Genomic DNA, 27,496 nt, shown 5'->3' on the forward strand with positions numbered 1-27,496 from the left:
TTCATAGACATTCATTTATATTTTCCTCACTCTACAGGAAAATCCTGCTTATTCAGGAAGATCCGGAGACATGCCATCACGAGTGCATCTCTGCAGGAAGAACTGCTCCAAACTTCAGTAGCCCGATCACATGCACGTAAAGTCGAGCACTTCACGATTGAACAGGTTGACGAGGACCAGTACCACATACTCTCGGTCCTTTTGAGGCTAATCAAAGAAGTCACTCACCCGCTCAGTGACAGCAGCCAATAAAGCTTGTCCTCTGTTATCTACTGTGCACTATGTTTTTCTAGCAGATTGCTTCAGATCAGTCTTCAGAAGATTAAAAAAAACTGTTATTTCGACGTTTCTTACGTTAGTTAAAGCAATATCATATTTTCATTGACTTATTTATTCCTGTTTGTTTAATTTTATTAATAACTTCTATTGATTTCATATTGACTCGTAGTCTACCGGTAAATTCCTTTAAATTCTTTGGAATGAGAACCTGCTTGATGTGAATGAGAGCCAGTGGTGAGTTTTTCGCGGGTTATTTATGCTACTCCATTTTTTCATCAATCTGATTTTCATTCGCATCTCATGCGAAAGATTTTAGGCAGTAAGAATGATACCTAAGACTTATTTTTCTAGATGGCGCTAACATCGCTGATTCAAATTTTAATACTTTTAAATCTACTCACTCTCATTCCTTAACTGCAATTTTGACTCAGCTTTCCTTGTTTATTTACTTTTCGATCCCTTTCTGTTTTGACAATTTAGCTACCGTTTGTAACTTTATATTAGAAATTAGTTTTGAAAAACTATACAATCTTAACTTACTCCGCTTCAACAATATTCTTCAAATATTAAGCATTCATAGTAAAATGGGACCACGAGAATGTAAAAAAATTGATGAAACTATCATATCTTCTGGGCTCCTGAATTCTATTGATTATGTTATGACTGATTGTGATGGTACTTATTAATTTATACTATGTGTAAATGCATTCTTAGTAATATAAAAAAGCGCTAGTTAAATTATGACAGATTGCTTATAAGTCGTTTCTGTGTAAAAGTAAACTCAGGAGAAAAAAAAACATTGTTGAAGTTTCCAAGACTTGGCGATCATTTTGCAGCATATCAAAATACAGATATCTTCCCAAAAATATCAATTATGATTTGCTAAAATAGATAACAGTTTGCAATCTGAAGCCTCTCTCATAATTGGCAATTTGGTAAATAAACTATGAATGAATTAAATAAAGGTAAACAAAAGTTGCAGTAAAGCAAAGACCCCAAAGAATATCAGGATATTCAAAAACAGGATTTCAGCAAAGCTGAATGAAATTATCATTAAACCAAGGTGTCTCTGATTCTACACCTTTACCTTAAAAAAATTTTTGAAAAAAGAATGTGTGATTTTCACAAACATTATGATAAAAACTAAATAAATTAACAATTGAAGAAATTATTGTGTCTCTAGTCCTAATATCTGTAATAATCAGGCTACTCTGTAGACTATCCAGATAAAATTCAGAAAAGGAAGGATGTCTGTGCCATACAATATTTGGAACAATTTAATCTCGATTTATTTTTACATTAGCTGTGTTCAAAAATGAGCATTTTTTATTATGATGGATGCAATAAGAGTTAACTTCATGCGTGTTGCAATCTTATTTAGAGCAATATTACAATATTCATCTTTTTTTTTTTAGCTATGCACCAAAATATTTATTTTTCATGATTGAATTCGCCAGATGCTGTAAATTAGCTGGAAATATATTCTTTTTCTATTAACTATTTTGTGCTACCGATTTTTAATTAATTATGCTACAAATTAGAAAAAATTTCTTTCAAAAGAACTTGCTGTGAGGCATGACCACTAAAAAGAGTTAAACATTTCCTTAAACTGTGTAATATTTTTGTTATTAAATTGCATTTTAATTTATAAATTTTTTTATGAATGTTTCTACTGTTAATTTTTGTGTAATTTTTCATTTAAATTCGCAAGTTTTCATATTTTGCAAAGTAAATTAATCTTTAAAAAATATCTGAATGAGGAGGATATTTAAATATAGAAGTCGATTTTAAATTAAATGAAGTTAAACTGCAGGGTATGTATAACCCTATATCTAGGGTTTGCATAACCAAGATGTGAGATTTTTGATCAAATCGTTAAAATCGGTTATTTCAGCCTCTTAATTTCTTTTAAATAAGTAATTGAATTGATTATATTATTTTAAAATAAACAGCACTGTTTGGGATGGTTTGTCAAACGGAAGAAATTTTAGTTGTGGAAACTGGAAAAATCTAGGAAATAAAGTAAACAAAAATATTTTAAATGAACTTATATAACATTTTATAATATACTTAATAACTACTAATAAAATTAACATTTCAACTCTTTTTAATGTTATCTTTCTTATGTTTTATCAAATGATAAGCATTACCCAAGGTTAACTGAGTGTAAACAGTGACAACATCCTAAACCCCAAGCAAAATCTTAGAAGCTTCCAATGTATCCCTCCTCTTATGATAGTTTAGGAGACGATTTGTGAGCAGGCTTGATATTCTAGAAAGTTATATTATTGAGATTATATTTAAATTTGCATTTTATTTTACCATTCATAGGATTTTTCTGTAATAAATTCTAACAGGTTGTGAAACATAAATCTATTTAAGGAAATTAATATTACAACACATGAACAAAATCTTAAAAACTTCTAATGTATCCTCATATGATAGTTTAGGAGAAGATTTGTGATTTACATTTTATTTTACCATTCATAGGATTTTTCTGTTATAAATTTTAACAGGTTGTGAACCATAAATCAAATTAAGGTAATTAATATCACAGAAAATAACGAAATCTTAAAATATTCTAGTGCATCCCTCTTCTTATGGCAATTTAGGAGATTATTTGAGAGCAGACTTGATATTCTAGGAAGTTATATTTTTGAGATTGTGTTTAAATTTACACTTCATTATGCCACAGTAATTGTCTGTATCTTATAAATTCTAAAAGGTTGTGAACTATAAATCAGTTAGAGGAAATTAATATCACTACACATTAATGAAATCTTAAAAACTTCCAGTCTCTTTTATGATGTATTAAGAAGAGGATTTGTAAACAGACTTGATATTCTAGAAAATTATATCCTTGAAATTGTATTTAAATTTACACTTTATTATAGCATTCATAGTATTCATAGTCTAACTTTAATAAATTCTGAAGCAGTAAATCAAAAATTAATTTATGGAAATAAATATCACAGCATAAGACTAATTGTAACCGACCTACCCCCGAAGGAGTTTTCGGATAAGGGTTACGCCCGTTGTCATGTGAACTAAATACTACAAAATTACAGTAAAGTAAAATCAAAACCAAAAAGATTGATACACATAGGAAAAATCACAAGATCAAAAAGATGATAAAAATAAAACAGAATCCTCAAAAGAAGTTAAAAGCGCTTAAAACACCTAAGGGAGTATTAGTAACCAACAATAAAAATAAGGTCAGGTAAAACATCAAATGGTAAAAATACGAAAATCACATGAAATACATAGAAGACTAAAGTAAGATAATTAGAATAAATGAAATAGTCGACTAAAAGTTCAAGTGTCCCCCTTTTTAAAGCTAACTGCCTCTAGAATTAAGAATGTTCTAAGGTAAACCAAAGTTTCTCTAAAAAGGATAAATATTCAAAGATGACACCAGGTAAGACTGAGGGTGCTGAAGTTCACCAAGTTCAAATATCATAGCATAAATAAAGTATTAGAATTGCACTGTTTGAGTGTTCTCTTCAATTTCTATGTTTTGAACTAAATTTAAATAGATTTACAATTTGAATAGTAAATAGCACGAGTCATATTATAAGAAGTGCAAATACAATAACAATATTGAATGCTGTATTTTTTAAGTTTTTATATAAAAATTTATTGAAAGTGGTAACCTGGAAGTTTTACAATGAATTTTAATTGTTAATGCTTAACTTTTTGGTTAACCATTTTTAAGTGTTTGTATAAAAGTTTTTGAAGTCAGGCTTTTTGGTGTACAATAAAAAATAGACATTACCTTCATACTAATTGTGTAATTTCATAATTTTGGTTATAAATATGATTTCAATCTTTTTATTTTATGTAAGATTAAATATTAGTAGTACATAACCTTTGATTCAATACCTCTTTTTGTTGACAGTTTTTCAACTAATTATTGTTTTAATTTTTAAAAAAAAAATTTCATTCATTTATTTATTTTTTTTATTAGAGTTTTAAAATTGTTTAATTTTTTAGGAGTGTTATGGATGGGTAATGATGCTATTCCAGGCTCTGTTGAAGTCATTAATGCTCTCAAAAATATGGTATTTATTTTACTTCATTATTTAGTTTCTTATTATTTAAAAATGTTTACCTATGTTTTTTACTCTAAAATATGCATTATATTCTTTTCTTCTATGCGTGTATTATTATGAATGATTTTTCTATTTATGAAATTGCTATTGCAACTTACTCAAGAATAGATAAAGTTTTAAAATATATAGCAAAGTGTCCTTGTGGATATTATTTTCTTTTGTAATTAATTCATTATTAATCATTATTAAATCATCATTAAAAGACTTTACAAGTGTTTTACAATCCCTAAAAGAACATCATTGTTGACCCTAGCCATAAAACACAAAAAGTCTTAGTTTTATATTTTGTAAAATTTAAGCAAAAAAAAGTATTTTCCAACATTTTATTTATAACACATAGATTCTCATTATATCTATTCGATAAGGATGCTTCCCCTTGTTTTATTGGTACTTATTTCTACTGAGAACTTAATATTTACTAGTTTATATTATCATTTATTTTAAATGCTGCATGTATTATTACAATATGTTTAATTTGTTATAATAATAATGAGAATTTCTTTATTTACTAATTTAATATTGTTTGTATATAAAGGAATTTTATGCAATATTAGCCAGAGTTGGCAAGGTTTAAGACAGAATGGATTAATCCATGGTTTAAACCAGGGTTTAAACTGTCCTGTCTAAAATTGCTCAAAACCCTGTTGTTCAAAGTATATCACAATTTTAAAAAAATAATGTGAAAAATAAAATGTTAATTTTTGAACAAGAAACCAAATGAGGACAAGTTTTTATTTTATTAAAAAAGTTTATTATTATTTTTAATATTGCATTATTTATCCTTATGTGAAAACATAGCTTATCAGTATTAAAAGCATATTTATTCATATTTAAAGGATAAGGTATTCACTTTTGTTGTTCAATGAATTATGGAGCTTCAAAAGTTATAAATCTTTTCCTATTATATATTATTTTCCGCCGACCAGTCTGTGTAGGGGGCAGGGAACTGTCCTTGCATCAGAAAGGTTCTGGGTTCGAATCCCGGGCAAGGCATGGATGTTTCTTTCCCTCTATCTGTGTTCTATGTCCTTTCTCCTTTGTGTGTGAATGTGACCCGCCCTATAAACGGGTTGTGGTAGTGTGACGTGGGCGACGCTGTTCCACCGCCGTGGCTTCGCCACAGGTGCCCACTGGGTAACGAAAAGAAAATTAGCAGTTCTGGCACTTTCTGTGGCCAATGGACAATAGCTCCAAGTGCCCGCCATTAAAAAAAATATATATATATATATATTATTTTCCTGTAATAAGTTAAAGCAAATTGTATATAAAGTATCACATATTTATTAATGTATGAAATTATTATGTGTACAATGGTTACACATATAAAATTTTTATAATTTGGCAATGTTCAAGGTTTTTGACACTTTAAGACAGTAAAACCTATGTGTCCTGTCCAAAACTAGTTTAGGACTTCAAAAAACCCAACCCTAATATTAGCCTTTTGGGCATTTGACCTTGTCTTCCTTGTTCATATCCTAAAATTCTTCACACTGCCTATGATGTTTTTGTTGATAATTATGAGTTCTGCATAGTAACACAGACTAGTTTGCAATGTTAACCTCATGGCCACAATTATGCTACCTCGACATTTAAATTGCCTGCATATTGTAACAGCATTACCCATTAGCCAAGTCACTGTAAAGAGACTATTCTCTACATTGAAGTGCATTTATAATGATTTAAGATCAATTATGAAGGAGGATTTTTTAGATTCAGTTATTTTCTTAACTCAACTGTGAATTAACTTAAATTTTTATTTTCTGTGTAATGATGTTTTTATTTTTTGTTTCTTTTTACAATGAAAATTTTTGATTAAAATCTGAATCTCAAAAGCATGCATAAACAGATATTGAAATTCCTGGAGCTAAGCTTATTATCTATAATTGGTGCTGGAGCATCAAAAATTCATAAGCTCCGGGTCCCATATATCAATAGCAGGTGCGTCATTTTCATCCTCAGAATTGATTGTCTTTTTAAAGTATTATTAGACAGAAGGGAGACTAAAATAAAATTTGATAAATGTTTAAATAAAAATAGAATAGAGAAAGAAATTGCCAGGAAAAGTCAAAACCTATTTGTTGACAAAGCAAAGAATAATTTTATCATTTTTTTTTTTTAAATAAGGGTTATAAAAATACTTAAAGACCTATAAGTGTGCGATTTTGTATTACTTAAGTTTATTTAGCTTTTCTTTATATTTTCTGTATAGTTTTTCAAAAGATTCTTATTTTGAATTGAGTAAAGAAATTCTTTAAAAAAATTTCAACTTTATTTGAAAAATTCCTTATTATAATTAGTTTACTAATTTACATTAATGAAACCAATTAAATTTAAAATGACAATGCATTTTGAAATATAATTAATGTATATAACAAAATTGATATGAATGATTTAAATTTTATACTATACTTATACAGTGTTTTCATTAGAGCGCGAGAATCTCGCATATTTTTTTCTTTTCTCGCATTAAAAAATTATTACCGCGAGAAATTCGCGCATTCTATAAATCAATTTGAAAATTCGCAAATTTCTCGCATTTTGGAAAAAGCTTCGAATTACGCCATTTAGAATAAAATCCGTTTCACTTTTCTTCCTGGATCTTTCATTATATTTCCAACATCTGCCCTGTTCCATCTTCCCTATTTACCAGTATTGTTCAGAACCTTTTCGAACAACAGAACACAACCACGGGACCCCTTTCAGAACACATTTCTCTGCAACCACGTGTTTATACCGTAAGGTTTCTTCATGTAAGATATTCAAATTTTTTTATGTGCTAATGTAAGATGGACAAATACCTTGTAAAGGCAAAATCTTCTATGATGATGCACCAAAAATATTCAATGCTTTAAAAATAGAAGACGTTAAAAATTTATTATAATTAAAGAAAAGATTTTTTTTGAGAGTTTTTGTTTTTTTAGTTTTTAGAAATCTCACTTAATTTTTTGAAATCTCACCCTGTTTTTGAGAAAGGGTGAGAAATTCTCACCCATTTTTTTTCTATGATGAAAACACTGTTATAGCTCGCAAAACTGTACATATAGCTCCCATTCTTTTGTCATTTTCTTCATTTCTGTTTTAACAATTAAGGCACATTTTAATATTTATGATGCCCTTCCTCATAAATTTTTTTAAAAATTTTTTTTATCCAATACTAAAACTTTTCATGCACTTATTGTTTACTCTGTCATTTCCTTGCATAATTTCATTAATGCATGTTTAAATTTACATGATTATATATTTATAACTCTCATCGAAATATTTTTTACTATTACAAGAACTTAATAGTTATATTTCTCTCTCAAAAGACAAAAAAATAACTGTTTTTAAAAGGGGGAACTTTTTTAAAAAGAAATTGAAAACTTTTATTATTAGTCTTATATACTAATTAAATCAAAATTTACAGAAAAACTGATCATATGATCAATTTTTGCTAAATTTTTATAGATTATATATAATCATACATATTTATATAATTACACATGATTACATAATTATACATTTATAACTCACATAGAAAATTTTTTGTTATTATAAGAACTTAATAGTTATATTTCTGCCTTAAAAGATAAAAAAATAACTGTTTCTAAAAGGGGAGAGTTTTTTAAAAAGAAATTGAAACTTTAATAAATAGTTTTTTTTTCTGTTCCCGAATTTATAAAGCATATCGCTGTAAGTAAAAATTTACAAGTGGGGGGGCTGATCAGACCATCAATTTTAGCTAAATTGCTTTAGTCAGAGCCTCAGGTTACCCATTTTGCTCTAGTCCATCTTTAAAGTGACTTAGTACAGTACTTAATCCAAATCTTTACAGTGAATAAAGTTAAACACTGCAGTTCATAATATTGTTTATTATGTATGTTGATTTTATTCATTGTTACTGTACTCAAAATTTATAAAAGTAGTTCATCTATATATTTGTGTGCTGTTACCATGAATGACCAAAGTCTGGAGAATGTCGACTTTCTCTGGTAAACGTCGATAACCACATAGTTGATTTAATGAATGTCCAAAATATCTGTTATTTCTGATTTAATATTAATTTATTCATTGAAATTTTAATATTTATTTCATATTTGAATCTCCAATTAGGATAGACTAGAAAAAACATCAGTGTTGGGAACATCAGGCAAATGTATACTTGGCAGGGGCACTTGACCTTTAAAAAAAATTGCGTAGGGAATATCATGAACATTTATACTGGGAAATGGCACTTGACCTAAAAACTTTCAATGTAGGGAATGCCAGACAAGGACACTTTACTAGATCTAGCATATATTTTAGACATTTATAAAAGTGATTATATGTTTGATATTACCTAATTCCTTCGGAGCAGCTTAGTGGTATCACCATCTTCAGCGACTGCAGGACTGCCTTACAGGTCCTCAGCAAAGGTACCTCAAGCCTAATCCTGAATATCATAGAACGACTTGGACAACTTCAGCGTCTCCGGAAAAAATGCTTCTTGCAGTAGATTCCCGGCCCATGTACCTAGAGTTCAATGAAATAGCTGATTCCTTGGCTAAAAATGCCAGAGATCTCAATCAAAATACAATCCCAACCACTTTGGCAGATGCAAATGCTTTTGCAAAGTCAAGACTATTCACCCCTTTAAAAATCAAAGCCCACGATCAAATAACTAATCTTGACATCGGTAGGAAGACAGCCACTACTCTCAGCAGACTAAGAACAAAACATCATAAAAACATGAAAACTTCTACAAATGGGACTAGAAAATATCAAAACTGTGGCAACTCTCTTAATGTGGAACTGACCCCATATCATACTTTTAACTGCCCTGCAGTCGCTGCAGGCCTTCACCTCTTAAACTACCCCACAGAAGAGGATTTGTATTCATTTAATGCCATAGAAATAACAAAAACTATTCAAGCACACCATGAAATATGATTCAATAGAGGATACGACACCAACCATTACCTAATTAAAATGTACAACCACCAATTTTGATCTTTCATAGTAACATGTGTATATATATATAGAAATTGAGTCAATTTTAAACTAATAACCTTTGAAAAATACTTATTTTATTTAGAGCTTTTAGTTGTATACTCTTTCTAATCATAGTTCATTTTTATTAAAAACAACAAAGAAATTTTGAATAGTTTATTATTAATCAAAATGCATTGTATAGTCATTTATCCTTTTTCTTTTTTATTTTAATTTCTTATTAAAATTATTATGATTTTTCTAGGGAAAGCATATAATTTATGTTACTAACAATAGCACCAAATCCAGAGAAGAATATTTGAAGAAATTTGAGAAACTTGGATTTCCTGCAACTTTGGTGAGTTTTAAATGAGGATGTCTGCTTAACATTTTGAAATTTTTACTAAAATTTGTTATGCTATTTCTACAGAAAGTGCTTATCTATAAGTTAATGTATAAAAATTTAAAAAACAAAAGTGTAACTAACATTGACTGTAATTTATAGTTAATATTTAATACGTACTACCAATATTATATGTTCTTCAAAATGATGTTTTGAACTAATAAAAGCATGTATCAACATTTGATAATTTGAGCAACTTCAGGAATACTCTTTTTTATTGATAATAAATCATTTTTGAAATTTAATTACACAAGTTTATATATATATATATATATATATGGGTCATTCTCACTGAAAAGGTATAAATAGACTAAAAAAATTTCTTAAATTATAATAATTAAAAAAGTGATAAAAATTACATAAATGCCTTTATTTATTTTTGTTATATGTCCTTATAAAAATTGTCAAGTTTTCTATTTTATTTTTTACAAGATTTGAAATATTTTAAATTCTGCCTTGTCCACGGAAGAGATGTAATAGTCAATGGAGAAGACATTTTATGTTATAAAATATAAAATGTCAATGAAGACTAATTCATTAATTATTAATAAGTAAATAATAAAATGTTTCATTATTAGAGATAGAACTACTTCCGATTAATCATGCTGCTATGAAAGGAAACATCCATTTTTAACCTAAGTGTACAACTTTTTAAGTAACTCTTACTGAATATTAATAAATTAAAATGTAAAGATTATTGAAATAGAAATTCAGACTCCACATGAAAGTTGAGTCTTGAGGGTACTCTTTTATGAACATTTTATGCAAGTTAAACTGTCATCCAAATAACGTTTTTGTTTTTTTTCTCTTCTCTTTTCTTTTTTCCCTGGGCACAAATGGCTTGCTCTATCAATTTCTAGAAATTTAAGTACATTTAATCACGATTTTTCTGTTAAATTTTTTTCTGATACAGATTTTAAAGTTTCTTGCTCTTTTTTTTTTTTTTTTTTACTTTCTTCAAGCAATATAGGGTTTTCTTTTAATTTCTGTCTAGCTTGTCTCATACTAAGTGTTTTCTGTTCCCTTCTCTTTTGCATTTGAACATTTGATTGCCTTCTTTTTTATATTTTGGTTTTGCCATTTTTTTCCTAAAATTTGAAGAGAAAAAAATTTTTAAACATCACAGAATTTATTTAGAAAAATTGCCAATATTTACTTCTCCGATAAGAAAAAGTTAAACTTAATTTTTCTTTAAAAATATAAACAAATTAACACATTTGTTCCAATTTAAAAAATATCTATTAAAAGAAAATAGTTTTTTAATTATTAAAATTGTATTATGGTTATCTAACACATTGTCTCTTCCATTGACTGTGTCTTCTCCTCCATGGACTTGTTATGTCCACAGAGGAGACAAAAACTAGTTCTTGAATTTTACTGATTTTTGATTTTAAAGTTACGAAAATGGAGCAGTTCTTTTTATTAAATACACTATTTTTGCAATCTAAAATTCATCTATCAAAAATAAAATAATATTCTCTAACCTTTTTTATGATGTCCACGGAGTATACGATGAGAACTTTGCCAAACCCCATTTGAACACAACAATCCAAAACTGACACCAAAGAGAACAACTGATAGTTAACATTAGAAAATAGAATGGTTATCTTTCCCAGCAGCTGTCTTATAGGGATTTCTCATATTCTGCCCTTTATTGCATATTTACCGAACTATATTAATTGTCCATGGAGGGAGATTTCATTTTTGATGGACAAAGTTTAGTAGTCATTTATTTTATGAAAATACATTTTTTAACAAAAATATTGAATAAAAAGTTACTATAAACATTTAACTAGGTAAAACTACAAAAACCATTAAAATAAAATTTAAATTTTTTATCAGACATTAAAAATTATTTTGTGTCACAGACGTAGGGACGTCCAGGGAGGGGATTTTGAAGTTATATTTATTAAAAAATAAGAATGAAATATTAAATACATTTAGCAGAAATGCATATGATTTGTTAGTTAGAACTTTACGAAAAATGATGGAGAAAAATATTAAGAAATCTGCTGTATTTCCTAATATTTATTACTAAGGGACTTAAAAAATCATCTTTTTGTGAGAATGACCCATATATATATATATATTAGAAATTATATCTTATTTCTAGACATCAATTTCATTCCAATTATGAATTAGCAAAGTGCTGGTTGTATTAATAATCGTTAATTTTTTTTAGTGTTAATAAAATGCTGACCATTGCTTTTCAGTGTCTGAGGTGGTTAAAATGTAAGAATTTAATCTAGATAAGGAAATTGACAAAGGAAATGCATCAGTATAATCAAAATGAATTTATTTGTCTAAAGCTGACTTGGGATAAATATGTGTTGACAAGAAGAAACACCCGAACAGAGTTTTATAAGTTTATCTTTATTATGCATTTACTTAAGTATTAACATTGAGTTTCCACTTTGAAATAATCTGATTTTTTTTAATGAAAAGTAGACAATAACCATATTATCTCTTATAAGATTGGGGAAAATATGAATTTTTTGTATTTTTTTGTTTTGTTATTTTGTTGTTGATTATTAATTTTTGTTTAAGTTGTATAAATAAATTTAAAGAACAAACAGACATTTCTTCAGACATAAGAGTTATAACAAACATAGATCTCCAGATGTAAGAATCATTCAGACATAAATAATCATAATTCTACTGCTAATAATTTTTGCCAAACGGGATTGTGCGGCACAAAAACGAAATCTTTAATTTTTGACTCAAACCTCAGAAACCTACATCTGCATTAATAAGCAGTTATATATCAAGATTCTCCTTAAACATTCCTCTAAAAATGTGCTGAGTTTCATGTTTTTCAAACCCATTTTTTGTGTGGGAAAGTGATAAGTACCTGCGGCAAAAATTTTATTTAACAACAATAGAGCAATCGCTGTATCTCTTTAATGTAGAGAGATGCTGAGGGAATTTAATTATAGACTATGTCAACCTTCATCTATCAAAGGGTACCTCATGATAGAATCGGTTGACATGGTTGATTTATAATTCTCCTCATTGGTGACCTCTGGAAGGTATAAGAACTTGCCAATATTGATGGATCATCCACATTAAACAGTTGATTTGCTTAAAAATATACTATTTAATGTGGATCATCCATCAATATTCTGGAAGGGGAGTAATGTGGCGTAACTACCACTATAAATATTTAATACTAATTCACTAGTATATAAAACATGTTAACTTAATTCTCTCAAGATGTACCTTTTGATAGATGAAGGTTGACATAGTCTTAGATTAAATTCCCATGCATATTAAAGTCTAATAATAAGAAATATTTTCAGGATAGTATTATCTCAACTGCCTACTGTGTTGCAACTTATCTAAAAAGTATGAGTTTTAAGAAAAAAGTTTACATTCTTGGAAGTGGAGGTATTGCCAGAGAGCTGGAAAAAGCTAATATAGAACATTTACCTATTGGGGTAAGGTTTTAATGTGTGTATGTTTTTTCTAAAATTTTGAACTATTGGAATATTTGTTTATGTATATTTGGCTATGTATATTTGGTATTATATATGATTAGCTTATTTTTTTATTGTTTATATCAAATTGTTTCTTCAATAAAAATATTTATTTTTTGTCATGCTTTGATGTTTTTTTTTCTAAATTAATCTAAAAATGTATTTACTAGCATTCCAAATTTAAAATAGACATATTTTTTCCTACAATTTCTATCATTTTTTTATGGAACGTTTCTTATTCTTCTTGGCAGTTATTTTTATTATTATTTATTTTTTCCCTTTTTTTTTCAGTGCTAATGTCTTTTGATAATATCAATAAGAATCTTGTGATAATATAAATCTAAGGTAATCTGATCAAAGGTGAAAGTTTTCAGGTTTTTTAAAGGTTTCTGTCTTTATTAAAAAGTTTTGAGACTGAATGAGGTAGAATGTAATTAAGTTCAGAAGGTAATCAATGAAACATAATGTAATAAAATCTATAACTGCATCTTCAACTGAATCATTCTAAGTCAACACTTAGGCATCAGAAAAATTTTTAAAAAGTTTTGTTATTATTTGTTGAACTGAATGTATCTATGTCTTGCTGAAATATGTATAACTTATTTCCTAACATTTAAAAACCAAATTAGTTTCTTATTTAATCATTTTTCAATAAGTAAAAGTCATTTATATAATCTGTAATCTTTTTATTCCACAACCTTGAGTTGAGTGCGGAAAAAAATCTATTTTTAGACATTCCCTCTACATCTGCCTAACACGTTAACATGGAATTCGAGAACTGTTCTATGGTTGCTAATGTTTTGGATTCATTAAAATTCGTTATTATTCCTCACGCTTTCTTTTCCGCCAGCACATTTGAATGCGTTAGGCTAAGAAAACAAGCCTTGGCATTAAATGTAATTGATTAATAGCCAATACATGGATTCCTTAACTTTCCTTGGCGAAAACTATGCTAACGTATACGTGACACTTACATTTTTGATTTCTCGGTGGATGGAGGTGCCCTGTGAAGTTTAGCCCCACCCTCCGGACAATTTTCTAAATTTATTAATTTATGTATACACAAAAATGAATCATTTTTTACTTTGAAACTGCATATGATTCCATATTTTTTAAAAAAATATTTTTATTATTTATCGAATTTAATTCTTCGTTAAAGCAGTTCCTATTTGTTTCATATCTTCACACTCTGGACAATAAATAATTGGACAAATAGATAATGGTAATTGCCTACAATGATTCATCGGCATCCTTCAACTAATGTTTATCGTCATCTTCAGGATATAACTAATGTTTGTTCCATTAATACTGCCTTTTTCAACTAATGATAAATACATTAACCTCTTCAATGGAAATTTTACACTATCAACTTCCTTTTTCAAACCGAAACTTTTCCTGGACAATACACAACTTGACAAATTAAGATTCAAATTGACGAAATATTTTTTCCAACAAGTATTAAGTTACATAGATTTTTATAAAAAAAATGAATGACTGAAAAAAAAAATTTTTTGCTTTTAACCAGATTAAATTAGCTTTTATTTCATTAGCATTAAATGTTCATTTTAAAAATCAATAAATAATAAGGTTCTTAATCTTAAATAAGGTTAGATTATATCTCTTAAGTAATCAACATGGTTTTCTTCATAAGAGTTTATAATTTCTATTTTTTAGCAAACTTCATTGACTAGATGTCATGTAAAAAAAAAAATTTCTTTTAAAGTATGCAAATCTACAATTAGTTTTTTAACTCTTTCGCGCCGACTGTCACCTGTACATCCCAGCAAGAAACGCACTCACTTCCCGGCCGACACACCGGCGTGCAAGAGCGTTTTCTTGTTCACCTCCGGCCGTCACCCATTAGTGCCAGTGTCCTGGAACGTTTTAAAAAATAAAATTTTTGCCAGAAGATGGCATTGTATGTCCATATGGTTTCAGATACACGTAGATTTGACCTTCTACTCAAAATGAGAGTATTATGACTCACATACACATGGTTTTTAAGGGAAAGGAATGAAGGAGAAAGGAATGTTTTGGAATGGCATGCTTTATGACGGCTCTTTGAATTCGCACGTGCTATTTGTTTACAGTAAGCAGGGGAGGTTTTTTTTCTCGCTGCAGCGTTGGGTATTTCGATTTGCTGTCCAGAGTTTTTAGTGGAATGTTAGTGTTTTCAAATTTTTCATAGGAAAAAAGAATTTTAAGTCATATATTTAGTTTTCAGATGTATAATGTTAAAAGTTATTAAATGGTTAGTACGTAATGAAAATAAAATGTGTAAAATATATATTTAAACAAGAAATAACTTAAGTAAATAAAGTATCTATAGAAATATATATAAAGCATATGCCGTTTAAATACTCTACAGAACATTATTAAACAATGCGTTGATATTTCGGTAATTTCATGGATTTAGGCTTAACAACAAAAGACCCTCCGCCCCTGGGCAGACACTCGCAAGAGAGACTGCCGGCGTCAGCAATAAGCGCACGTTTGCTCTTCCCGTCGCGAAAGGGTTAAACAGCTTTGAACATGCTTCTTTTTATTTAAAATTTTTCAGTCTTGGAAATTTTTCTCCCTTGTGTAAGTTCTACCATCAACTAAAAATATGTATGTGTGTTAATTAGAGAATGTGCGTTACTTATTTGAATATTTTGTGTATGTGTGTTAATTAGAGAATATATTCATCAGAAAATTGTTTACCTTGTTAATTATTAATAAATTTCTTGATTACCAAAACCCTGTGATAATAATATTTAAAATTTCTGTTGTAATTTATTTTCATATAAATTTTTGGTTTGCTTTTTTAGCCGGATCCTGTACCTGAGGAATGGATACCGTGGACTCATAGTTTGAAGTTGGATCCTGAGGTGAAGGCATAAACCTTATCTGTATGATATTTATTACTATAATTTCAGGAATTAATTATTAATGGGCAAATTATTTTTTAAATAAATTTTATTAAAAATGTGAATGGAATCTTAAAGCATGGATATCAAATTCAAATAATAAAAGTAACTCACCCCTAATTTTAAGTCTTGTGTTAAAAGTTTTTTTTTATCAACAAGTTAGTTAATGAATTTTTTAACCCAGTTCAGAAGACAAGAGAACTTCTTTGAACAAATTTGATGGACTTTTTAATAAAACTAGCTCACATTTTTGCTGCATGGGGAAGAAAACTTTCCAGAGTTACCTTTAATGTCTAGGATATTCTAATATTCCTTTTTATAGACATTCTATAAATAGAAATATTTTATGTCCACGCTGTGGTTAGTGAAAGCTAGAAATAGCATATATATTAATCAGTTGAAACCAAAAATCAAACTTTATATTCTATTTATATTTAAGTATGGTGAGTTAAGTTTGTCATCATATCAATTTCCAACTTTTGTGTTATTACATTTAACTCTGAAAACAGAAAGTGCTAAAAATTTACATCACAGAATGATAAATATCTTTGCTGAACAATTTATGTCTACAGTAGAAAAATTTATATCTCAGTCCTGATTGTACAGAATATTTCCTCCCCTCCTTGAGAAGAATTTCCACACAGTGTTTTACTGCCCATTATAATTCATATTTGTGGGTTGTAATTTTACTTTAGATTGTTTTGTAAGATTAATGTTTTCTTTATTCTCCTCTAGGTTGGAGCAGTTGTTGTTGGATTTGATCATCATGTCAGTTATCCCAAACTTACTAAAGCAGCAAGTTACGTGAGAAATCCGGATACTCTTTTTATTGCCACCAACAGAGATGAACAATTTCCTTCTGGCAATACGGGCTTGACTATGCCAGGTATATATTTTTGTAATTCTTCTGAGTTAAAATTTTAACCAATTTTAAGCAATAACAATGGTCCCAAATAAGTCTCTTTTCCACACAAAGTCCTTTTTTTTTTCCATTTGATACATTTTCATCTGATTTTTTTAGTTTATGGTCCCATAAGTCAGTTTTTTTTATCATGTTTAGTCATGGGTTTTTTAAACTAAACTCAGTGGCGTGACAGCCCATAGAGGGCCAAGGCCTACTGTGCCCATCTCAGTTTTCTTGACCTTGGGCTCTGAGGTGCAGAAGCAGATGTTCCTGTCAGGTGGTCAGCCAAACGCGGAACCACCAGTGTTTAGTTCCCAAGCATGCTTGGTACTCATTTATCGACCCACTGAAGAGATGAAAGGCTGAGTCAACCTTGCTCGGCCCGAAGATCGAACCAGGGACCTGTGGCACGACAGCGCGGAACGCTACCGCTCAGCCACCGGGCATCATGGGTTTCTTAGATCACCTTTATCTTCCCGGTTGAAATAAATAAAGAGAACTGTAGGGAGAGTCATATCGACCAATAAGAGTCATGTCAACCTTCAGAGTCATGTCAATCTTCATCTTTGAAAAAGTACCCCAACATAGAATCGACTTAACATTCTTTTATTTGTCTTTTATACTAGTGAATTGTAATTGTAGTGGTAGACACACTATAGTACTCCCCCACCAGAATTATAGCTATAATAGAATTCGATGAATGGATACCACTAGTTGATTCATTCCCGTTTTGTGAGAAGTCAGGAGAGCTGTATAAGGATCACCGTACTTTTGAGTGCTGATCGTGAGAGCTGTATAAAGTTCACAGTCATGATAACTCCTGCATTGCCATTAGAAGTCAAGTGTATACAAGCCGACGATATGAGTGATCGAGACTGAGCGCGAGGAGGTGGATAATGTCGCAGTCACAAGTAGCAAGTCTACTGTTCAATGTGGACAATCCAGCAAAGAAGGCGTGTTCAAATCGAAGTGGGAGTTACTGTCAAGGTAGGCGTGTTCACATCACGTCCGAAGGTCACTAATGTGGGGAGTGTTGTTATCGATGATGTCAATCTTCATCTATGAAAAAGTACCCAGTCATGGTGATGTCAATCTTTATCTATGAAAAAGTACCCAGACATAGAATCGAGTTAATGTGTCTTATATACTAATGAATTGGAATTTTTGTAGTGGTAGACACGCTAGAAGAACAATATTTTTTTTTAAATTTTTTTTTCTGTTAAAGTTAAAATTTGCAAATTAGAATCACTGGACCATTTTAAATTGCTTCAAATTACTGCAAAATAAAGTGCCACTCTTCTATTTTTTTATTATTTTTTTTAACATCGTAAAATTCCGATATGAAAAGGAATTCATAGTTCTCCCTAAAAGGTGTTCATTTTTTAAAACTATGAAGTAACTTTGCCATTCCACGCTCGATTTTTACGTTAGCATTAGAATATTTTAATATCTTGATTTTTTTTTAAAATCTCATTTATATATAGCAGGGAAAATAATAGCTATAATGAAGGTAGGAATTATTCACTAATCTAAATGAAACATAAAGCTCAATTAACAATTTTATAATTGTGAATTTCTAAAGCTAAGATTTAGAAGCTCATCCACTTATTCTCTATTTGCATCAAGTTCAGCAATTCTTTTTTTGAAATAAAATTAGGAGTTATGAAATTTATGATTTGTCTCTTTCATTTCAGTTTTGTAAAAATTTATTTCTATAAACAATTAAATAATCTCAGAATAATAAATTAAATAGAGCTGTCCATTTTTTTTATTTATTTATTTATTTTTAATAAAAATGCTCAGAGTAAAAATTTTATTTTCAGAATAAAGATAAAGTAGAGTTTCAATTCACTGTATTTTAATATCTAAATTATTGGAACTCTACTTTATTAATTAAGAAAGTTTTGACCTTAATTACAAATTTTAAGAAAGATTAATTACTAATTGCTATTTATTTTTATTAACACGTATTTTTTAAAGTTTATTTTTTAACTTTTAAAAGAATTAAATACAACTGAAAATAATAATAAAACCCAATCATTAAACTTTAAAATAACCTACTTTTTTGTTCATCTTAACATTATAATCGACTAAATTGACACTATTATTTATACTTTAATAAATTCACATCATAAAGTATACAGTATTCTTAATAAATGATTGTGCTACTTTTGCTTTTTTATAAATAAATTTATAAATGCTCAGTCTTTTAATTTTTAAAAAGCATTCCTATGTCCCTTGTCCTTAATCTTAAATGTCTATTTAAATTATGACTATTTATATTGGCCATATTCTGTGTTTCTGAGCAAGAAAAAATAAATTGTATGTTAAAAGGATGAATGCTTTACTAGAAAGGAAGGAAGTCCAAAAACATACATAATTTGTGTAGCTTTATGGCTGTGCATGATTATTGATAATTTTATTAAGATCAGTTCTATTAAAACCTGTTGTCAGCTATATTGAAACATATAAATATTTGGCCTCAACAGTAAATTGTGAAGTGTTATAGCTTTGCATGATCATTGATAATTTTATTAGGATCTGTGTTATTGAAACCTGTGATTCGCACTATTAAAATGTATAAATATTTTGCCTCAACAGTACATTATTGAAATGGAAATGCTTTTATGCATCACATTATCCGATTGACCAAGACAGTGATGAATACTTTTATGTCATTCCAAGGTGATATTTACAAAAAATAAATCCACTCTTGGTTTATTCTGGAAAAAACACATTCTAATTTATATTTTATAAAAATTTTAATATTCATATTTAGTTTCTTACTATTTAGAAATATTTTAGTATGTTATTGTATACATATATATTATTTCTAAATAGTAAGAATTTGAAGTTTCTTACTATTTAGAGATATTATATTTGTGCAATAGCGTTCCCCTCTTCCTCTTTTATCTAGTGAAATTATCCTTAATCAAAATTTTTAATTTCTTTTATGTAATTGTGACATAAATGCATGTCTGTGTGTAAAAATAATCTCATAATTAATTTTAAAGCTCTTTTTCTCAATTTTATGAAAATGCCATTTAACATTTTTTTTTCTCAAATAAAGCTCTTCAGTTATCATTATATCTTTGAGCTAGTAATCAAAACTAATGTTTAGTTTAAATTATTTCTAGGAGCTGGAACATTTGTAATTTCTGTTGAAGCTGTTTCAGGCCGTAAAGCTCACGCCTTGGGGAAACCTGAAAGATACATGCTCGATTGTATTAAACAAACATTTCCTGCCATAGATTTTAATCGCTGTATTATGATTGGTGATAGGTAATTTTATTGTCTATGAATTCCCCCCCCCCTTATTTTGTGTTTTAGACTTTTTTTATTGCCATAAAACTTTAGAATTGCTGTTGTATTTGAAACACTGTCTGATCAGAAGATCAAGCCCTAAAAAGTGTAGTCTGAGTCTACTTAAAATTATTTTATGTACATGAGAGATAAAGAGAAAATCTAGTAGTTTCCACTCAACCTTTGGGTGGCTAAATAAAAATTGTCATTAGAAAATGTCAATTACTGACAGGGCCTTATAATCACTCAGGCTTATGGGGCTTATAGTCCCATAAGCCCAGTGCTTGAAAAGGAACTAAATATCTATTCTTAATCTTCATTTTTAACAGTATTTTTTTATTTTTTCTCTGCAATTTCATATTCATAGTTCTGTGTTTTTTAAGGCATTACTAGTTAGATTAATTATTAAATGAATAAAATTATTTCAGTGTCTATCCTTATGCTATTCTTATATGCGTATACTATTTTTATATACCCTTATGCTATTTTTATGGGTGTGAGCTATTTTTGTGTATGCTAATGTTATTTTTATATGCTAATGCTATCTTTATGCATGCTTGCCCAATTTTTATATCCTTTTGCTATTTTTAAGTGTGCTTATGCTATCTTTATATAGCATAAGAAATTTATATCAGGACTTTGCCATAATACGCATCCGAAATGTAAATTTGAATAGTGTGTTAGTATCTAAAAGTAAATATGTGTGACCTGACACTTCAAAAATAAATACAAATATTTACTTTGGTGCCCAGCTTGTAAAATATTTCCAGTAAGCTAACATTTTTAAAGTGTTAAAAAATTTTATATTTTAATAAAAAAGCAATTTTTATTTTCCATTTGGCGGTAAATTTAAACTTACAATTTTGTTAATTTGCTATTACTTTAAAGCTATTCAGAATTATTGATTTGCTAGTGCATTACCTGAGTTTAAAACTAAATAAATTGAATGATTGTTCAATGAATATCTTAATTTGCATGGAGTGTTGTTTTTTTTTTTTTAAATAAGTTATCTTTTATACTTTTTGGTCATTTAACAATATTTGTATTACCTATGAATATCTGACTGTAAATATTTTAATCGTTTAACTTTCTTCACTATAATCATTTATAATTAAATGCATTTTACCTCCTGCTACATTATTCTAAAACAGCCGGCCAGGTGGCCGAGCGGTTAGCACGCCTGACTGCGAAGCCAAAGTCTGCGGGTTCGAATCCCGCTCTGAACATGGATGTTTCTCTCTCTTGTGTTGTCCTCTGTTGTGTGAATGTGGCCCACCCTATGAACGGGTTTGTGGCAGTGTGGCATGGGCAATCACAGGTGCCCACTGGGTGACGCAAAACGAGTAACATCTCTGGCATCTTCTAAGGCCAATCAAATAATGTTCAGTGCCTGCCATTCGAAAAAAATATATATTATTCTAAAATAAGTGTTTAATTAAGTCATTAATTTAAGAAAGAAAAACAGTACCCTTTGTTATATTGTGCTTTTTGAAAACACAAAGTAATAAGATCAGTTTAAAATTATAAATGACAATATACGAACATATTAAGACACCTTTGTTTATAATAACATTATAGGGTGGCTATTTTATAGGAAAATAGTAACATTTTATCGTACTCGAAATAATGAAGAAACTTTATTGAAGTACTCAATAATTGGGGAAAAGATCTTATTTTGGATTTGTGGTACTTAAAAATTCTGTCATTATTACAACATTTGGTACAAATTTTTGATTATGGTTCAATTTTAATCAAAGAATATCTAAAAGCTTAATGTACTTAATACTTCTATAAAATTATATTAAGTTATAATCAATTATAGAAGTTGATGTAACAAATTGATGTTTTTGCTAGTTAATAATCAGAAAATATTGCATTCATAACAATGTTTGTCTTCAATATTTGGAAAGCACAAGTATTTCATCGTTTATACTAACCGACCACAAATGTTGCCCTCAGTAAGCTACTAGCTATCTTTGTCATACCATAAATAGCTGCACTAGCAGCTGTTGAAAAAAAGAGTATTTGTAGTCCATTCTACTGCTTTACTTTTTATTTACTGAAATTCATTTGTATTTTAACATTATTTAATATATTTTTTTTTTTTTAAATTTTTAACTTTAATAGCAAATTAAAATGGTTTGTAATGAATTTTATGTAGGTAAATAAGGGGAAGAAATTCAGGGAAATTTTATAAAGTCAGTCTAGAAAAATCAGGGAATACATTTTTCCATGCTGTGTCAGAAATTAAAAATAGCATGTAATTTTTTTTTTTTTTATTCTGACGCATTTTTCTTCTGTTGTTAAATTTTTTCATTTATTTAGTTGCTACACTTGGGAAACATTTGACTATTTTTCAATTACATTGTGTTTCCAGAGATATATAGAAAAATCGAATCACATCTTTTTGCCTTATCAAAAAAATGTATAGGAAATTCAATTATAAAAATAGAATAATAGAACATTTTTGTGTATTTATATTTTTTTTCATTGAAAACAAATCCGATATATCCAAATGTGCAGAATAACTAATGGCTAATCTAACAACTATTAAGTTTTGTTACATCAATTGTAAAATATTTTAGAATGACCTTTGATATATATATTTTTTTTTTTTTGTAATATCTTAAAATTATTTATTGAAAGAAAAGATTGGCAACTGATTAAGAGTCTCTAGTGTTTGTTTTATTTTTATTACAAAATCACAATGAGATTTAGTTATTTCTCTCACCATATCCTGTTAAAAAATGTTTTTATTTCTATTTTAATATTAGAATTAATAACCTTTTCTACAAAGTATGTTAGCGTTTATTTCTATGTTTTAACCAATGTGTAAACTGATCTATATTGCATATTTGTTATTGTATACCGTGGTCTGATTCTTAAGATTATTATTATTTTTATTTTCTATAGATTAAATACAGATATTCTTTTGGGTACAAGACATGGTATAAAAACCCTTTTAGTTCTGACTGGCATTAGTTCACTAGAGGAAGTAAGAGAACATCAGAAAAGTTCAGACGCTGAACAACATTTGTTGGTACCTGATTATTATTTACCATGTTTAGGTGATATGTTGCCACTTCTTAAAAGTTAATTACATAATTATTAGAAAAATTTCTCATGATTAAGATTTTTCAGTAGATTTACTATTTTGTTATTAAGAGTACGGATTGTTGTATCTTCAAATACATAATAAATAGATTCCGTCAGGATCAATTAAATTTAAAAGTTGGTATCGAATACTTTGTAAAAAGAACATTAAATATCATATCTGTATTTGTGTTGTTTTAAAATATTTTCATCTGAAATATTCAACATAAATATGATCATATAAAAATTAGTATGAAAAGATTTTAAAATATATTTGTTAAAAGTGTTGTGTTATTAGTTCAGATAAAACTTTCAATAAAAAATGTTCTGTTATTAGGGTTAATATCAAATCTTTGTTTTTATTTTTGATTTTTTCTTAGTATTTTTCCTAAATTCAGTATTTATTGTGCAATGGTTTCAATATTTATTGTGCAATTGTACAGTAATATCTTAATATGCTGCTAAATTGGTATCTCTATGTAATTTCAGTATTTTCTATTTTGATTTGGTCACATCTCTGATTTAGGTAGCACTCAATTACAAATATCCCAGAAGTCAAAATATGAAAACATTTCTTAATTCGTGTGTTTTAAGGATCTTAAGTGCTAATTTATTTTATTTATTAATTATTCTTTTATTTATTTATTATTATTATTTTGCATTTAGCAAAAGTATTATTTATTTTAAAATTTTTCATTGCATTAAGGTTCATATTTTCTTAGAATTTTTATCCCAGTATGCAAACACAAACCTTGGTTAATTCAGCTCTGATTTTCTCATTTTCACGCATAAATATACATTATTACAAATCTGTTAAACATTTTGTTATAATATATTAGATTATTAGAAACACAAAAGTAGTTTAAAATAGTTTTTTATTAAATATTTTTCTGAGTCTTCCCTGAAAATATATGAGACACATATTATTTTAGATTTATAAAAGATATAAATTTAAAATATCTGTGATATCCTGGTTTTATTTAGGAAATTTCCTCTTAAAATTACTTTTTTAATGACTGTTTTTTGTATGTGTGTTTTTCCAATCTCATTTAAATTCATTTCAGTTTTCATTTAAATTATTTTTCTTAAAAATCAATGGAATTCTTCAGATAAGATTTGTATAAATCAATATATTTTGCCATATTTTGATAAGTGATTATTTGATTTTGTTAACTTAATTTCAAGGTTTATATTTCATTTTCACTATCTATACAATTTGCGTTGTGCTAATATGTGATAAATTTCAATTTAGAATAGGCTTTTAAATTTATATTTATGTAACATCTATTCACATGAATTGTATACTTCAGAGATCTGTTCGCAAAAGGATGTTAATAACTGTAGTTTTTTATAATCTAAATTGAATGCAGAATAAAGTATGTGCAATTGTAATGAATTTTTCTTTATGTTAAGATATTAAAAATGTTTATTCATTAAAGAAATTAACTGTTTTTTATTAATATTTCTTTTTAAATTTGTATAGTATTATTACCATTATAAAGTATTACTATAAGTTGTAACAGTATTTCAAATATTATCTTTGAAATACTGCTATAACGAATCTGAATGATGTGAAAATGTATGTGATTTAAATGGTACCTTAAAAGTATTTTTTCGTCTATTTTTTTTAACAGATGAATAAATTTATTATCTTGTAAAATATGATTTTAACATTAATAACCTCCTATAATAGGAGGAAGCTGCAGAAAGTTAGAATTGTATTTCATTTGAAAATCAAAAGAACATCTGAAAGAATCAATAGTATTTTAAGAATGGTAAAAAATATTTTAATATTTGTTCTTCATTACCTTACTTTAATTTGTCAATTATTTATAACTATAGAGTTCTTTCTGAAAATTTTATATTCTGAAACTTATGTTTTAATGCACTTTAGTGATTTGTGCTATTATTATGCCTCCCCCCATCTTATATTCATTTATAATTTTTTTTGACAAGTAATTATGGTTCTAAACTCAAATTCCAATTCATTATTGTTGAATTTTTTAATGTTTTAAGGAGATTTTGAAAAGAAGAACATAATAATATTAATTCATGAAATTATTGCTGTATAAAATAGAATAAGAACAAAACCAGCGAGGGTTCTGTTCAGTCAGATTTCAAAAGCACTCTCCATAATATTTCATGCATTCTAAAATGTTTCAATATTTGGAACTGTATTTTTCAATAATAAAACTACTGAATTTTTCTTAAAAAATGCTTTTTTCATGGCAGAATTAAATTGGATTATTAAATTTTACAATCCGGAAAACTTATAAAAATTTTAAAACCTATGAAGTTGTATAATATTTAAAAATAAATTTTTTATTGAAATTATTTTATACTAATTACTTTTTATGATACAGAATTTGATAACCAGGAACATAATTTATACCAAATAAAAATTTGTCTCTTGTTTCAACTGGTTTAAAAAAGTTTGTGGATTTAACTTTTTAAATAGAGTTTTTGTCTATTAGAAATATACTACAACTAGTCTTCCCAAACATCTGGCTTGTTATTATTTTTGTTTTCCATAAAATCACTTTGATATTAAGAACACTTTTTCAGCCCTAAATAACTAAGCTTAAATCCATGTTACACTGTATTAAATCATTTGACTTATAAATTCAAAGCATGCTGTTATTTTTCTATATCTTGATTTATGTCAAATTTTTATGGACTCTTAACTTTTTATTAAAATATAGATAAGTGATAATATGTAACGTTTGAAATCTTTGAAGATGTATAAGTATTACGGTAACAAGCCAACTTTACAAAGCTGGCAAAAGTCCATTTGGCAAATGCTTAGTTATCTAGGGTTAAATTATCTTTATTTTTTTCTGTGAATCTATTTTTTTTTTTTTTTTTCGAATAAATTCTAATTTGTTATTCTACTGTTTGTTTTATTTTGATTTTTTTTCTGCTAGTCAATGTTCTAAAATTTTAAAAAATTATTTCATTTTTATAATTTATTCAGTTAATAATTGCAGATTTTTTTATTATTTATTAAAATTGATTTTACTTTTTTTGTTCTTGTTATACCTTTTCAATAAACTATTCAATGTAAATGGGATTATAAGAGTATAGTAATAAAAATTGTATTCTTAATTGGAGTCTAGTAAGTTATTTTTAGTATTTAGCAATGGAAATTGCTTTATTTTTTAAAAAAATAATTTTTTAATTTAATTATTGTTATTAATTATTTATTTAATAATAATTTAGTAATGAAAATTGCTTTTATTAAATGATCATTTAATCATTTAAAAAATGTTATTAGGTTACCAAAATGAATTATTAAGCATATGATGGCACTGAACATGGGTAAGGGAAATTACTGGTTTGAAAAACTCAAGGTGTTCCATAATCACTGCCTTTAATACATTAATTTTTAGAATCCCTATCAAAATGGATATAAATTGGAGGTCTCAAATTTATATAGAAGCAAAAAAGAACAATATCTAATCAATCACTATTGAGGAGAGCTGAGTTTTAAAAAAATCAAAACCACTTTGATGGCCTGATTAAGGATATTTCTGATAACCGTCTTTGAACTGTATCAGGTCTCTGACAATCAAACAAGTTTTGATGTTTTGCGACCTGTCTTCCTAAGTTATATTGCAAACACCAAGTACATTATTATAGTATAGGTAACCCGTGTGGGGATTGTAGTTATCGACAATGTTAACTTTCATCTATGAAAAGGTACCCCTCCGTAGAATCGAGTTGACATGTTTTTTCTAGTGAATTGGAATTATATTTCTGTAGTGGTAGATGCACTACAACCCGCTTTTTTAAACTAAGGCTTAAAAATAAATCAGAAGTAGTAACCCCGAGGTCTTACGAGGAATATTAACCCCTAGCGCCACCTGTGCTTAGCTTTATACGGTTATCCTTCAGTAAAAGAAAAAATAAAATGTTCTTATACCAGTGCTTTTAAGCATCCGGTTAAGAAGCAGATCTGATTAGGATTAAAATAAAGAAATGTGGTCGGAACAAATGGGATTTAAGACGCATTTTTACTGTGAGTTACACCCAATGCTGGACCTTGGAGCTCATAGTTTCCTTGTCATCTG

At 28.0% G+C, this 27,496-nt stretch overlaps 1 protein-coding gene across 1 annotated transcript; it reads left to right on the forward strand.

Moving 5' to 3' along the window:
- The first annotated feature begins 721 nt into the window (after positions 1-721).
- Positions 722-26,531, forward strand: LOC107439612 (phosphoglycolate phosphatase). Its single transcript, XM_016052268.4, has 8 exons — positions 722-954; positions 4,273-4,340; positions 9,604-9,696; positions 13,041-13,178; positions 16,028-16,087; positions 16,862-17,012; positions 20,168-20,312; positions 23,247-26,531. The coding sequence occupies exons 1-8, from the start codon at positions 864-866 to the stop codon at positions 23,428-23,430; spliced, it is 930 nt and encodes a 309-aa protein (XP_015907754.1). The 5' UTR covers positions 722-863; the 3' UTR covers positions 23,431-26,531.
- Positions 26,532-27,496: the final 965 nt, after the last annotated feature.

This window comes from Parasteatoda tepidariorum, chromosome 4 (assembly GCF_982258835.1).
Source record: "Parasteatoda tepidariorum strain Cologne lab strain chromosome 4, Ptep-v5.0, whole genome shotgun sequence".
NCBI classification, from domain to species: domain Eukaryota; kingdom Metazoa; phylum Arthropoda; class Arachnida; order Araneae; family Theridiidae; genus Parasteatoda; species Parasteatoda tepidariorum.

What these genes read in the sequence shown, in the direction of transcription:
- LOC107439612 (XM_016052268.4), top strand. Translation starts at nt 864, where the DNA reads ATGGGACCACGAGAATGTAAAAAAATTGATGAAACTATCATATCTTCT. An exon ending in TTAATGCTCTCAAAAATATG is followed by an intron (nt 4,341 to 9,603) that starts GTATTTATTTTA and finishes TGATTTTTCTAG; the next exon opens with GGAAAGCATATAATTTATGT. An exon ending in TTGGATTTCCTGCAACTTTG is followed by an intron (nt 9,697 to 13,040) that starts GTGAGTTTTAAA and finishes AAATATTTTCAG; the next exon opens with GATAGTATTATCTCAACTGC.